Source organism: Amblyraja radiata, chromosome 7 (assembly GCF_010909765.2).
Source record: "Amblyraja radiata isolate CabotCenter1 chromosome 7, sAmbRad1.1.pri, whole genome shotgun sequence".
Lineage (NCBI taxonomy): Eukaryota > Metazoa > Chordata > Chondrichthyes > Rajiformes > Rajidae > Amblyraja > Amblyraja radiata.
This window is the reverse complement of record NC_045962.1, coordinates 23,206,242-23,222,646: the sequence shown is the minus strand read 5'-3', so window position 1 is coordinate 23,222,646 and position 16,405 is coordinate 23,206,242. Positions and strand designations below refer to the sequence as shown.

General features: G+C 43.3%; 1 protein-coding gene across 4 annotated transcripts in view; it reads right to left on the bottom strand.

Annotated features, from left to right (window-relative positions):
- The window catches only part of znf385b (zinc finger protein 385B), a 263,021-nt gene that overhangs the window by 55,067 nt on the left and 191,549 nt on the right, over positions 1-16,405 (bottom strand). For all 4 annotated transcript variants that reach the window (XM_033023838.1, XM_033023839.1, XM_033023837.1 and 1 more), the window contains exon 3: positions 12,071-12,181. In XM_033023838.1, the coding sequence (XP_032879729.1) occupies positions 12,071-12,181 (111 nt within the window). The remainder of the gene's footprint in view (positions 1-12,070; positions 12,182-16,405) is intronic.

Here is a 16,405-nt window from a genome sequence, read left to right as displayed (position 1 = left end):
AGCGTGTGGGAAGGAACTGCAGATGCTGGTTTAAACCCACGGGGAGAGAGAAAAAGCCGGAGTAACTCAGCGGGACAGACAGCATCTCTGGAGAAAAGGACAAGAAGGGTCTCGACCCAAAACATCACCTACTCCTTCTCTCCAGAGCTGCTGCCCGGCCCGGCCCCGCTGAGTTACTCCGAGAGAAGGAATGGGTGATGTTTTGGGTCGAGACCATTCTTGTCCTTTTCTCCAGAGATGCTGTCTGTCCCGCTGAGTTACTCCGGCTTTTTCTCTCTCCCCGTGGGTTTAAACCAGCATCTGCAGTTCCTTCCCACACGCTTCAACACTACAGGAGAGCCCGGTGTGGGGACTCGACCCAGTCGAGGGACGGCCGCTTCTTGCTCAGGCTTCAGGAAGCCGGTACAGTGGAGAGGTACGAGGCTACCATGGTCCTTGGAGCACTCGGGGATGCCATGGGCTATTATAACGTTACGTGTCACGGGTGCAACAAAGCTGGATTCAAGCTGACCGAGTCTGATTTATCAGCAGAGATAGACATAATGGTTTTAAAACCATTTCAGTGGAGGGCTCCATTCGATACGCTCATGCATATGGCGACCGCCGAAGCTTTGGTTAGTGGTGAGTTTTCTATTCTCGAGTCTTATGTATGACTCCAGTTTGTCCCATGGTATTGTTATCCATCTTACACACTGCCCGCCCGCCCACCATCACGCTTCATTAACACGAATACATGACACACATAATCCTCGCGTGTGTGAACTATGCTGGCACTAAAGTAGAAATAAACGCTTCGGGTATCACTGCTTCAGTGCTGTCCACCTCTTGCTTCGGGCGACTCTGCATTTTCCGTTTAGTTTCACAAGCTCTCGGGAAAGCTCAACATTCATGAAAGCGCCAAATGCGCAAGCTTCCCATTTAAAATCTTGCGGTTGTTATTAAATCGAATTTTGCAACGAATTTGCCGCCCCCTAGGTCCAACTTGTTCATGCCAAGCTAGGTCATTCCTGGATGGCTTGGGTTGCAAGAAGAAGGTGGATAGGTTTGAGTTTTTTTTCCTTTGCAGTGCAGGAGGCTGAGGGATGGTGGATGGTGGATGGCTGTTTGTCGGGTCGGAGGCAGGTGACTAGTGGGGTGCCTCAGGGATCTGTGTTGGGTCCTTTGTTGTTTGTCATGTACATCAATGATCTGGATGAAGGGGTGGTAAATTGGATTAGTAAGTATGCAGATGACACCAAGATAGGGGGTGTTGTGGATAATGAAGAGGATTTCCAAAGTCTACAGAGTGATTTAGGCCATTTGGAAAAATGGGCTGAAAGATGGCAGATGGAGTTTAATGCTGAGAAATGTGAGATGTTACACCTTGGCAGGACAAATCAAAATAGGACGTACATGATAAATGGTAGGGAATTGAAGAATACAGTTGAACAGAGGGATCTGGGAATAACCGTGCATAGTTCCTTGAACGTGGAATCTCATATAGATAGGGTGGTAAAGAAAGCTTTTGGTATGCTAGCCTTTATAAATCAGAGCATTGAGTATAGAAGCTGGGATGTAATGTTAAAATTGTACAAGGCATTGGTGAGACCAAATCTGGAGTATGGTGTACAATTTTGGTCGCCCAATTATAGGAAGGATGTCAACAAAATAGAGAGAGTACAGAGGAGATTTACTAGAATGTTGCCTGGGTTTCAACAACTAAGTTACAGAGATAGGTTGAATAAGTTAGGTCTTTATTCTCTGGAGCGCAGAAGGTTAAGGGGGGACTTGATAGAGGTCTTTAAAATGATGAGAGGGATAGACAGAGTTGATGTGATCAAGCTTTTCCCTTTGAGAATAGGGAAGATTCAAACAAGAGGACATGACTTCAGAATTAAGGGACAGAAGTTTAGGGGTAACATGAGGGGGAACTTCTTTACTCAGAGAGTGGTAGCGGTGTGGAATGAGCTTCCAGTGGAAGTGGTGGCGGCAGGTTCGTTGGTATCATTTAAAAATAAATTGGATAGGCATATGGATGAGAAGGGAATGGAGGGTTATGGTATGAGTGCAGGCAGGTGGGACTAAGGGAAAAAAGTTGTTCGGCACGGACTTGTAGGGCCGAGATGGCCTGTTTCCGTGCTGTAATTGTTATATGGTTATATGGTTATATGATGACCTCGTCTCACATTTGGCCTCTATCCCTCTATAACCTCTCATACCCACCAGGTTTCTGCAGAGTCTACATTACAGCAAGGCTTGTGTTCCATTCAATATTTCCGCCACCATCTCCCACTACCCTGGTAGTTACTCAAGAGTAACTCGGGAGAGGAACTTAGTAACACGGGAGACGAACTTGGAACATCGCAGAAAACGGCAAACTTGTCATACCCGTGGGAACTCGGTTAAACTCTTGATCATACACTTGAGATCTCGTACACAACCACGAGTCTTTCACTCGGGGTACCTCGTGGGTCAGCTCCTACCGTGAGACAGGGCTTTTACTGAAGTCCATAGATACAACATTGACAGCTCTGCCCTTATCGAACATTTTGGTCACGTTTTCACAAAACTCAATCAGATTTGTGAGACACGACCTCCCACGTACAAAACCATGCTGACTATCCCTAATCAGCCCATGCCCATCTAAATGCCTGTATATCCTATCCCTCAGAATACCCGTTAGTAACTTTCCAACAACAGGCTTCCTGAATCTTATGCTCAATGCTCTGACCTATGAAGGCAAGCAAACCGTACGCTTTCTTCACCATTCTATCTTCTTGTTTGGCACTCTCAGGAAAGTATCTCTGGACTTGGACCCCACGATCTCTCTGTAAATCAATGTTGTTTAGAGGCCGCAAGCCCCGTGGCAGGTGGATCCCGGAAAGCTGTGGCCATACCCAGAAGCAGGCCTTGCTCGCCCACCGCGGACGGGAAAACGGTCTGGAGAACACGGCTCACCCGCCGCGGACCAAGAAACTTGCCCGGATAACACGGCTCATCAACCCCAGACTGAGAACTAGCCCAGAGGATCTCGTGGCCATGGCCTGTAGCCATGGAGCCCAGTCCCTGCTCACCCTCCGAGGACTGGAACACTAAAGAGGAGGACGCCGGTGACAATGGTCATGAGGAGCAAGGCTGACAGGAAAGTGAGCCGGGGTCTTGCATCCCACGCCCTCAAGATGGACTACGTGAGGTGCCCCCGGGGCACAAAGGTGGCCGGGCGAGAAATAGAACGTCAGCACGTTGCACTATCCATGGGTCCGCTCCATGAGACCAAGTGCGCAGACTGGACTTTGGATATGGTGCCAAATCTGGTGTCTCTAAAAGAATTTCACTCTGTTTTGCATATGTGACAAGAAAACACTATTGAACTATTAACTTTTGTCATATAATAGGCTCCACACACCATTCCTTGAGTTTGTTGGTAATCACTTCATGGAAAGTGACCGAGGGAGTTCAGCATCTGTTGCTCATTGACTTAGTTTTGTTTTTCCCCAGTAGCACAGCATGTCTTACTGGACACGTCCTGCATCTTTACATTTCTTTCTTTTGCATTTTCACTCATAGAGTCATAGAGTGATACAGTGTGGAAACAGGGCCCTCGGTCCAACTCGCCCACACCGGCCAACAATGTCCCAGCTACCCTAGCCCCACTTGTCTGCGCTTGGTCCATAACCCTCCAAACCTGTCCTATCAATGTCCCTGTCCAACTGTTTCTTAAACGATGGGATAGTCCCTGCCTCAACGGCTTTCTCTGGCAGCTTGTTCCATATATCCACCACCCTTTGTGTGAAAAAGTTACCCCTCGGATCCCTATTAAATCTTTTCCCCTTCACCTTGAAACTATGTCCTCTGGTCCTCGATTCCCCTACTCTGGGTAAAAGACTGTGCATCTACCTGATCTATTATGATTTTGGAAACCTCTATAAGATCTCCCCTCATCCTCCTACGCTCCATGGAATAGAGACCCAGCCTACTCAACCTCTCCCTATAGCTCACATCCTCTAGTCCTGGGAACATCCTCGTAAATCTTTTCTGAACCCTTTCAAGCTTGACAATATCTTTCCTATAACATGGTGCCCAGAACTGTTGTATCTCTAAACTATACAATGTTGTATCACTAAACTAAACTAAACAATCAGTAACAATACTACTGGCCATAAGAAACACCCATTAGGTCCACTCAATGGAAGGAAAGGAAACCTTGTTCAATGTAAAATGTGACTGCAGATCCACCAATTTAGTTCGATCCTCTGTTCAGGGTCTATTAGGGAAGAGCAGTCAGTACAGCAATGGTCACCTTCCATAGGCTAATCGGATAAACTTTATCAGGCCAAGTTTGATTGATAGTAGGTACACAAAAAAGCTGGAGCCTGGAGAAGGGTTTTGGCCCGAAACGTTGTCTATTTCCTTCGCTCCATAGATGCTGCTGCACCCGCTGAGTTTCTCCAGCTTTTTTGTGTACCTTCGATTTTCCAGCATCTGCAGTTCCTTCTTAAACACTTTGATTGATAGTAAATGCATTTTAAACAAAATTCCAGGAAAAACACAGCAGATCAGGCTGCAGTTCTGAAAAGTGAAGCAGTCAGCATTTTAGGTCTACCATACAATGTAAAAACTGGGAAAGAGCAAAATATCATTGAGGGGATAAATTGGGGAGGGAGAGGGATGAGTAAAAAAGGAATGTCTGTGATAGAGCCATGGTCCGTCTGAAGAAGGGTCTCGACCCGAAACGTCACCCATTCCTTCTCTCCAGAGATGCTGCCTGTCCCGCTGAGTTACTCCAGCTTTTTGTGTCTATCTTTAATGCAAATAGCATCATTGGGGCAGTTACCAGCATATTAAACGCTTTGTTCTGTGCAATATGTGCCAAGATGGTGGTAAGGCTGTGGAGTGTGCCTGAATAAGACAAACTGTGTCAACATGACATAAAAAGAAACAGAAAATGCTTAAAAAGTGCAGCAAGTCAGTCGGCATCAATGGAAAGAAAACCAGTTAAGAATTAGGGAAATAAGTTGGTTTTAGCAGCAGTGTGGTGGGGGGGGCGGGGGGGGGGGGTAATAGGTGGAACAAAAGTAATTTCTTCGACTGCTAAAGTCATGCGACAGGTGAGATCGGTTTGAGCTCCAGTCACATGCCCCCAGCAGCCAGACTGCACACATTGCGGAAAAGTGAAAACCATTGCAGGCAAGCATATTCTTATGTTTTCAGGCAAAAAGAATCTCTCAAATTGGAAAATTTGATATTGAGCTCAGAAGGTTGCAACATGCCCAGACCTAACATGAGCTATTGTTCAGAGCACAAAGTGCTGGAGTAACTCAACGGTTCACATCTCTGGAGGATATGAACATGCGATGTTTCTGATCAGAACCTTGACTGATACGTCGAAGATAAAAGACACAATGTGCTGGAGCAACTCAGTAGGTCAGGCAGTGTCTCTGGAGAACATGGAGAGGTGACGTTTCAGGCCAGAACATTTCTTCAGACCTTAGGAGGAGTTTGCCAGAAGATGGTTTGTTTTGGAAGGCTGGTGGAGCGACACAGATAGAGGTTCTCAACAGTTTTCATACCTATATCAAGTGTTACCCTGATCCAGCTTGAGCATGTGTGGTTGGGAGAGGGGGGGATCCAATGGTCTCTGTCTGAGCCTGAGTCCTTTCAGCCACTTGAATCTCTTTAAGAACTTGCAGCAATTGAGAAAATTACCGGCACGCACATTTGTACGTGATGTCCGCTGTCACAAATCAGCAATTTGCTGCCACCACTCACCACCCCTCTGGCATCATGTCTTCTACTACCCATCCCAGATTGCTCCTTTAATTGGTCAATCTGAACCAAGCCCTCGAGCTTTTTATGGGTCATCAAGGAACAAGGAATGAGCTTTTTATGGGTCATCCATGCAGCATTTTCCATTTCAAAAGGAGGGGGAGCAACCTTGGTGCAGCTGCAGAGAGGACACTGCTACTTAACAGATGCACGTGGGAACCCACCTACAAGGCAGCACACAGGTGCAGCGGTAGAATTGCTGCCTTACAGTGCCAGGGACCCAGGTTCAATCCTGGCGAAGGGTGCTGTCTGTACAGAGCTTGTAAGTTCTCCCTGTGACCACGTGGGTTTTCTCCGAGTGCTCTGGTTTCTTCCCACACTCCAAAGACATGCAGGTTTGTAAGTAAATTGGCTCCTGTAAATAGTAAAAATTGTCCCTAGTGTGTAGGATAGTGCTACTGTATGCTGTGATCGCTGGTCGGTAGGCCGATGTGGCCGTTTCCACGGTGTATTTCCAAAGTCCGAATTGAAATGGCACCAGGATGTTGAACACATAAACATGTTGTGTCAATACACAATTTAATGTTGCTCTGTTATAAATTATTCTCAAGCCACTGGCATCATACAATTATGTTCTCATGGAGGATGATAACATTTCTCTGCATGCAGTGATAGGTCACACTGGTTGGCAGCAGTCGGCACTGTTGCATAACATACAATGAGTCAACTTGTCACATTGCCAATGTTGTGCATTACAGGCCAATGCACTCAAGAAAAAGCTTCAGCATCTGCAGTTTTGTGTCTCTCAAGGAAAATCCTGATTGTGACCTGACAGCAAGGGATGCTTTTCAAATAAAATGCGAGCCTTCCGGCAGTATGTGACTGATGCCGAGCCCACCAGCTTATACTGGTCATGAATAGTCTTGACCAACAACAGCATCTGCAGTTTCTTGTGACCAATAGTTCTGACCTGTTGATTTCTATTTCTTGATTATTCTCTCTGCATCCTCTGTTATTCCAGTAAATATGAAGGCGACTATTGATGAAGGTATGCATGGGAGAGTATGAGCAACATGTGTAAGGTCACTTGATGTGATGAGACATCTGCTCAAAGCCACCTGTTTGCTCAGAGCTTCATTTGTGCACAACATTGAAAGTGATGGGAATAGTTGGGAGACCATTAATCAAAAGCAAGTAGAAAACTGCAAAACTATATTGATCCCATCCAGCAATTGTGTGAACAGAATTAAATATGGTACTTCCACTATTGGGACTTCCCCAGAGGATTCTGAAATGGCCAGTTAGTTAAAGGCTTAAAATGAACAAGTATCCTAGTACATACTGTATATGTGCCGTTCATTATCCTTCGGCTGAACCAGTGTGGTTGGAGCATAAATAGCTGTGAAAAGTCACGAAAGCTGTGGGAAACCGTGTCCTTTGCTCCACAGGTTCCACCCGGCAGGGCAGTGCTGACCTCTCAAATGTCCAATAATGCAGATTCACTCAGGATAAGGTTGCTCCAGGAGCTGACAAAATACATGGCATTTGCCCTCACAAAGTTCTTCTCATGACCCGCAACCGTCTGGATGTTTAGGGAATGGGGCCCTTTGAGAAGGAGAAGATGTGGGCACACCTGAGCAGAGTGATTGGCCGATTACATTCAGGGGAAGCCAACGATTCTGGCAAATCACATATGCTACCAACTCCATGGTGAAATCAAGAGATTATTAGAATAGAGCATTTAGCTGGAGTAACTCAATGGGTCAAGCAGCATCTCTGGAGAAAAGTGACTTTTTGGTTTGGAACCCTTCTTCATACCGAAAGGTAGAGGTGGTGGGGAAACCTTTATGACTATCTTCTGCATAAATCAACATCTGCAGTTCCTTCCGACTCAAATTGAGATTATTCCTGTAACTAAAATGCCTCTGATGCTATAGCAAACTGCAAACAGAAATATGGCACAGATCAGCTTTGGTTGCCTGGAATGATCTTATGATCAAGAAGCTCAACAACTAAATGCCGCAGCAGGTACTCTGTTATTTTGATCTCATTGTGGACCATGAGAACTATGAGCCATGCAGTCAGTTTTGAAGTTATCTTATGTCTGCTGGATGTCTTATGATATCAGCAGGATGTATTTTTAAAATCATGAAAAAAGCAGAACATTCTGAGTACAGTGCATTCAGAAAGTATTCAGACCCCTTCACTTTTTCCACATTTTGTTATGTTACAGCTTTATTCTAAAATGCATTAAATTCATTTTTGTTATCATCAATCTACACACAATACCTCATAATAAAAAAGGGAAAATGTGTTTAGAAATTTTTGCTAAGTAATTAAGAATAACTAACTGAAATATCACATTTACATAAGTATTCAGACCCTTTGCTATGACACTCAAAATTGAGCTTCGGTGCATCCTGTTTCCATTGATTATCCTTGAAATGTCTCTACAACTTGGAGTCCACCAGTGGTGAATTAAATTGATTGCACATGTTTTGGATAGGCACACACCAGTCTATATAAGGTCCCGCAGTTAACAGTGCACGTCAGAGCAAAAACCAAGCCATGAAGATGAAGGAATTGTCCGTAGACCTCCGAGACAGAATTGTGCCGAGACGCAGATCTGGGGAAGGGTATAAAACATTTTTTGCAGCATTGCAGGTCCGAAGAGCATAGTGGCCTCCGTCATTCTTAAATGGAAGAATTTTGAAACCATCAGGACTCTTCATAGAGCTGGCCGCCCGTCCAAACTGAGCAATTGGGGATGAAGGGCCTTGGTCAGGTGAACAAGAGTTCCTTTGTGGAGATGGGAGAAACTTTCAGAAGGACAACTATATCTGCAGCACCCACCAATCAGGCCTTTATGGTAGAGTGGCCAGACGGAAGCCACTCATTAAAAGGCACATGACAGCCCTCTTGGAGTTTGCCAAAAGGCACCTAAACAAGATTCTCTGGTCTGATGAAACTAAGATTGAACTCTTTGGCCTGAATGCCAAGTGTCACCAGGCACTGCTCATCACCTGGCCAATACCATACCTACAGTGAAGCATGGTGATGGCAGCATCATGCTGTGGGGATTTTTTTCAGCGGCAGGAACTGGGAGACTAGTCAGGATTGAGGGAAAGATGAACGGAGCAAAGTACAGAGAGATCCTTGATGATAACCTGCTCCAGAGCGTTCAGGTCCTCAGACTGGGGCAGAGGTTCACCTTCCAACAGAACAATGACCCTAAGCACAAAGCCAAGACAACTTCGTGACAAGTCTGTGAATGTCCTTGAGTGGCCCAGCCAGAGCCCAGACTTGAACCCGATCGAATATCTCTGGAGGGAGCTGAAAATAGCTGTTCATCGACGCTTTTGAGCTTTTGAGAGGATCTACAGAGATGAATGGGAGAAATTACCCAAATACAGGTGTGCCAGGCTTGTTGCATCATACCCAAGAAGACTTGAGGCTGTAATTGCTGCCAAAGGAGTCTGAATACTTATGTAAATGTGATATTTCAACTATTTATTTTTAATTACATTGCAAAAATTTCTAAAGACCTGTTTTCACTTTTTTTATTGTGGGGTATTGTGTGTAGATTGATGATAAAAAAAAGAATTTAATCCATTTTAGAATAAGGCTGTAACGTAACAAAATGTGGAAAAAGTGAAGTGGTCTGAATACTTTCTGAATGCACTGTATGCTCTTGTTTTACTTACTTATTGCAGCAAAGAAAACCATTCAGGCCATGAGTGCATGTCAGCTCCCAATAGGTTAATCTAACTAACTAACCTAATCTAATCCAACAAACCTCTCAGCATGCATTCTGGATGTGGGAAGATACCAAAGCACCCACAGCAAATCCATGTGGAGAACATACCGACTCCACAAAAATAGCAACTGAGATTAGGATTGAACCGCTGAACTGCACAACTGAAGGCAGCACCACTGTGCTATGCTTCTGAGTGAGACTCACAAAAGGTTAGTGAATGGAGCCTTGACTCTTATTTACATTGTAATTAGCTGAAATTTGTACCACAAGAGATTGATATCCTCAAGGGCCTGTCCCACTTGGCGATTTTTTCGGAGGCTGCCGGCATGATTGACTGACGTATCAGGTCACCGAAAAAGTTGTGGTGTGTTGCGGTGTGACGACAGGTTTCAGCGACCCTGATAGGTCAGTCAATAACGCCGGCAGTCACCAGAAGAAATCGCCAAGTGGGACAGGCCCTTTTGGTAGATGTCTGATGCTGGAAAAATGCCAGGCACAACTTTGGGTCTCACAGTGGCACAGAGGTGGAGCTGCTGCCTTACAGCCCCAGACACCCAGGGTTGATCCTAACCACGGGTGCTGCTTGTATGGAGTTTGTACATTCTCCCTGTGACTGTGTGTGATTTCTCCAGGTGCTCCGGTTTCTTCCCACACTCCAAAGACGTTTATAGGTTAATTGGCTTCGGTAAAATTGTAAATTGTCCCTAGTGTGTAGGATAGTGCTAGTGTACGGGGTGATCACCAGTCAGCGCAGACTTGGTGGGCCAAAGGACATTTTTATGCACTATATCTCTAGAACAGGAAGTGCCCTCTCTAAGGAAATTGAAAATGTTGTTTACTCAAATAAATTTGGATTTTATGGTGTTAAAAACTCAGTGCCACACAGTCCAATTTCTCAGCATTCTGTTTATGATAAGATTCAGAGACTATTGTTCTTCAGAAAGAGGATTAAAAAAAAATTATAAAAAAACTAGAATGGAAAGGGAATAATTCATGCACTAAAATGCAAAACCACTCACTAATGTTTTGATCAAAGTCAGAAATGGATGGGGATAATACAGTACTGAAAAAAGGTTTGAGCTGGAGAATGTTGCCATGGATTGTACACGTGCAACTTCAAAAGCCCACCTGAAGGAAGCATGAATATTACACATCTATTTCCAAGTCTTATGTTGTCAATTAAGTAGGGTTAAATCAAACTTAAGAAAGGCTTCAAGATTCCTCACATTTTATTTTCTTAGACCAGATTCTGGATACAATGACCAATCACAAGAGCAATCCCATTACATTAACACATATTCGCACATTTGCTTTTGTCTGAGATTATTTTTTGCATGAATGTGTAACACATTGTCATTTCTTACGCAAAACCATTTTTATAACACTAACAATACAGTTCTAACACAAAATAAATGCCAAATTTTACATAGGCTCAATGTAATATCCTGAAGGCATTTTAAAAGGACAAAACTATACTGTTAAAACATTAATGATTGCAGTCCACTTCAACTGTTGGGCATTCCATACGCCCCTTAAATAATATTCTGCTGTACAAGAATTTTAATCCAAATAACTAATCACTCCACCAAACTATATGGCAGGTGTAAAATACATTGTGCAAAGCATAATCTAATTGTCATTACATTCCACATTTCTAGAAATGATACACCTACATCTGAAACAAAAAGAAAACCTAACAATTGCATTGCATGACAGCTATTCCAATCATGACATATTCCCTTGAGCTTTCCCATTATATCAGGAATTAATTCTTCTGCATTGATTTAATACGCTGTAAACCAATGGTCCATATTTATTTACCGTCATCATCTTGAGTACAGATCTTGTTTTTAATTTTCTGTTTTGAAATTATTCCCAAGCATCTTTACAATTATAGTAAGAAACATAAACAATAAATATTTTCTAAGTCTGCCAATCTGGCATCATCATCACTGCTTCCCAAAATAGAGCACGTATTTTTATCATATTTTAAAAATACTAATGGTAATCCAGATTCACAGTTTGCAAGTGCTGCAGCATAATATTGACAAATAATTTTCTCAAGCTAGTCGGAAAATTCATAAGAATCTCGGTTGAAAATATGTAACTCACTGCTAATTGCTAGCTCAGTAAAACGACTGATTCATAAGCAGAAGCACAATTTTTAAGTTAACATTTAAGTCTTTTCATCAGGACAAAAAGTATTACTTGACTATCTTGTTACAGAGGTATAGAAACGTTGTGCATTATTAATACTCACCTTGAAGACAGCCTTCACCTGGATAACTTACACAAAGTAATCAACACCACAGATCAGACAACAGCTGCTCTAAAATAGGTGTAAGCCACACTCATCACCTTTCTACATTACTGCTCCAACAATGGAAAAAGGTACCACGTATCCTAGCCACCGGCGAGGTGCTGGCTAATTTAACACCACGTGAAGTACGTCAGATTATTTCCCGAAATAAGCAATGACAATAAACATGTGAGTGGAGCCATGACTGCATTAGCATTTGTAAAATAATCAAACACAGTTATTTACAGGTATATGTACTCTCTACTTACCTCCGAATTAAATCTGAGCTGGCAGACATTACATGAAATAATTTGCTTCTTTTTAGGTGGAACTGAAACTCCAAATGTGTGGTTGATGACTGCTTTCTGCACGGGATCCATCTGGAGAGCAAACAGAATAAAAATCACTAACGGTAAATCTATTTCAGAAATGCTTGAAAATTTTCATGGGTATTGAGGATGAACGCTAGCAATGAAAGACACCCGCGTGCCGCCTATAGTAAACTGAAATACTAATGTGCATGGCAATGAAGGTTTTCAGATACAGCAATCGTATGAGAGGAAACACTTGTTTGCTGTGTGTTTTTCAGAAATATTACTACAAAATAGTTAAAACAGGCGAGTTTGGCAGGTCAACCTGTCACAGACTAGGAAGCTGGATTTAAACTAGAAATAAATATTGATGCATTTGATTGTACAAATATATTGAGGATAGATCAAACATTACCAACAGTATTTGCTCATATGTATAGTTTGAAATGCTGGTGGTTCATTCACAGTAAGAATTCTGCCACACTGCTTTACAAAGCTGTGCTTGCAGCGTCTTTGAGACAAGGTTATTCAAGATAAAATTGTGCACAGAAGCATGGAAAATTTGCTGCTCCCGCCACTGACAAGCAGTGCTGTCACAAGAGAATGCTTGTTTTTCTCTCTTACACCAGTAAATTAATTATTGAACATTTGCAGCATGCTGTATTAGGAAAATAAAATTGAAATGCCAAGTAAGGTATAGTTTGAGTACCTGGAAGTTGTCCATGAGAGTGATGAAAAAATAACAGTGAGAGAGGTGCAGGAAAGCTAAAATGCCAGCACAGTGATTCTCTGCTGTATACGGGGTAATAATCGAAAGCATTAACCGCATGCCAATGCAGGTTTTTTTTTAAACAACATAGAGCAGGCTGTGCACATACGCCTCAATTACAACAGTGAGAAGCAACACAAGGACAATCTATGCAAACACAACATGGTACGGAGTCTCTCGAGAATGAGTGAGAAAGAATTGTCATGTAATAGGCAATGTTTCTTTATACACAACCAAAGAACAGATATAGTCAGTCCATTATTAATTTACAATAAGATGGCACATTAACATTTAATAAGCTTTAACTATGTCACAAGCCATCGTGTAGTACATGTTTGCAGAAAAAAGCCATATGTTAAAAGATGTGTGCTGTTCTGATAAACTGATAACCAGAGAAACTAAATACAATTACTAGTATTGATTAACAGGTTAAATTAAGTTATTGTTCGATAATGAAAACATATGGAATTATTCCATTTTTCATAAGATATTTGTAGTTGCATTTTTGTGCAAATAAGGTAACAAATCAGGTCAAAAATTAGATGTAAATAATAAAACAATTTATATTGGAGTTAATTAGCATATATAATGGGATAAATTCTTACGATTTGAAGGAAGTAAGATAAAACAGCGCAAGATAGACTGACAATGTAAAACAGACAGACTAAGAAAAATAACTACATCTGATAAATCTATAGTGCTGTCTCTTTCTAAAACTCTGCTAATGTTTCAACCCAAACACTCTTATTGCAGCCTTTGGTTCAGTGTTAAATACATTAACAGGATTCCAGCTTTAAGAGTAAATATATGAGAACTGTAAGGGTTTTCATGCTGCTGATCATGGGAGACCTGACTTCCATCATGTTTTCTTGGGTCAACCTTATATGGCAACCAAAGTAAGTTCCTGGCTGGATTGTACCTGCAGATGCAAAATCACTTTGGGGACAGACACTCCGCGTGCCAGAATGAAAGAGATCTGACTAATCAAAGGCAAATAGCTGCATCGGGAAACATTGTTCAAATAGTTTTCTCACTTCTCTACAAATTGAATGGGGGGAAATGTCAAATGGGTGGCAAAACACATGTGGTGACAGGCAACAGTGAGTAGAAGGGGAAAAACCATCTGAACCCTATGTTTGAAAGCTGGAGTGGAAGTACTGTTGATGCACCCTGAAGCGTTACACAGTGGTTGAATTACCCGCTGAACCGTACAGTTCCTTTGTGGACAATCATGATATCTGATAAATATTGTGATAGCTGATAAGCATGGTTCAGATAAGATTGTGGCTCCTTAATGTGGCTTAGATACAGTCTAGGGTGGCGAGGCGAACTTTGCCTTCTCCGAAATGTCCCCCGTAGCTGGCTGAGAGACACCTGTGGCATACTCACATCAACCCTGAAGAGTATTGTAAGGTGATGCCCAATGCATGGTTGTAAATGTAAAGAAGGGTGGACTTCAGTGTGAGCGGTGTCAGAGTGTGTGGAGTGACGTACAGCAGTCTGACTATCAGTGGACTGTCGGTGTGACTGGTCTTTATTTCCAAGTGTGATTGAAAATCCCACAGGTGATGAATTTTGTATGATGAGCCAATATTGACCAAATTTGGGAAAAACTGCTCGCCTACATGAAAATCCCAGCTAAAGTTGTGGACAGGATGTTGACAACTGTAGATGTGACATCTGGAAACAAGCAATAATTGCTTCAATAAGCATTAATGCCGTTTTGAACAGAACAGTATCTATTTTTGTAACTGTCCAATTTAACTTCTAAGTGTATCTCCCACTTTCAGCAGGTCTGGATGGGTAATTATAATTTAATAGGGAAATGCTCCATGCCTATTTACGTATATTTAAATGGATTTGAGTATTAAAATAGAGCTGCCTCACAATCCCACTGATAGCATTCTGGTCTAGGGCGTGTTAATGTACAATTTTGAATTGGGTGAGAATTTTGAAAAAGCATGCCATGACACCAATTGTTACCAAGTTACAAATCAAGTGGAGTTTACAAGCGATTTCAGTATTCCGACTGCGCATGCCCAGGTCAAAGGTCACTGCATAAACAGCCCTGGAAAGCAGTGGAGCAGTGAAGCAGTAGACCTTCATTTCCTCTGTTTTTTCCAGCTTTGGTTCTTCTAGGTAAGAAAATACTGCTTTCAAACTATGAAATAGTTGTATTTATTGTTCCTTTGTTAAAAGCGAAGACTATTTTGTCGTTTTTATTGCTTTATGCTTTGGTGAGTGAGCGAGATCGTGCTCGTCCGTGGTCGTTGTCGGGCCCGGGTCTGTTGAGTTGCTGCTGGGCCGTCCCTGTCCCCTCCCGGGTGCCCCGACCCTGTCCCCTCCCGGGTGCCCCGTCCCTGTCCGGGGGCGGCTGGAGGCAGCCGGAGGTATCGGGCCGGGCTTGCAGCCGGCGCGGGGAGGAGGCTGTGTTGCTGCAGCACTTTGTGTGTGTGGCTGGTACTCGGCTTTCACCGGCTCGTCGGGGAGGGAGGTTGGGCTGGAGTTGCCGCTTCTTCTCCACGCTGGTGGTGGGCCTGGGGCCATGGGTCTGGGGCTGTCGGTTGGCCCGGCGGGAGTTGAGCTCGGGTTGGCTGAAGAATTCCATTGCCTTGAAATTAGCAGAATAGTGAAATTCAACTCAGATACTATCATTGTTGTTTTCCAGTTTGGAATATATTAATTTTCCTATAATGTGACCACACGATACCCCAGTTCCTCAGATTAAATATATTTTTACACATAAATTATGAATAAAGATAAGAATTTTGTTCAGCCAATGCTTCGTTCGCTTTTTCTTTATGGTGAGTGACCTTTGACAAATCCCATGATTCCTTGTGTTTTTCGGAATACCGAACTCGCTTATTGTCGTATGAGCAAGTACAGAGATAATCTTCCTTGCAGCTGCCTCACGGCACATGCTTAGACACACACCCACACTAAAATATAAATTGTACATACATTAAACATAACAGTAAAAAAGAAAAAAAATGTACAAAAACAACAAATGAGTCAAAGCACAAATGGAAAATCGGTCCATGGATGCGGGAGAGGAGGTCTGTGGTGTTTTGTTGTTGAGGTAGGATTAGGATTATGCAGGCTGATTCACAAACCTAATGGTTTGGTTTAAGTTTTGGTTTATTGTCACGTGCAGCCAAGAGCGGAACTCGCTATCAAAACATGGAGGGGATGGGGGACCCAATCTTTTGGCGGCCACGCGCGCATGCGCACACTCACACACACGCGTGCGAGGCTTCGGAGGCTCAATCCAGCGCTAAATGCAGCTCAACTCTGCCTGTCTCACCGGGTTAACTACAGCCCTGTCTGGACTGACGGGACACCAGCGCTGCATCTCCTCGCTGGTCATATTTCCCGCAAGTCCAGGAAGGGTTGTAAGCTCACCTGGCGGGACAGGCAGAGTTAGCTGGGTTTAGCGCTGTTTCTCTGCGCTGGCCCGACTGACTGCCGACCAAAAATCCTATAGCGGAGGACCTTTGCTGCCGACCTCTCTGGCCACCCACGGG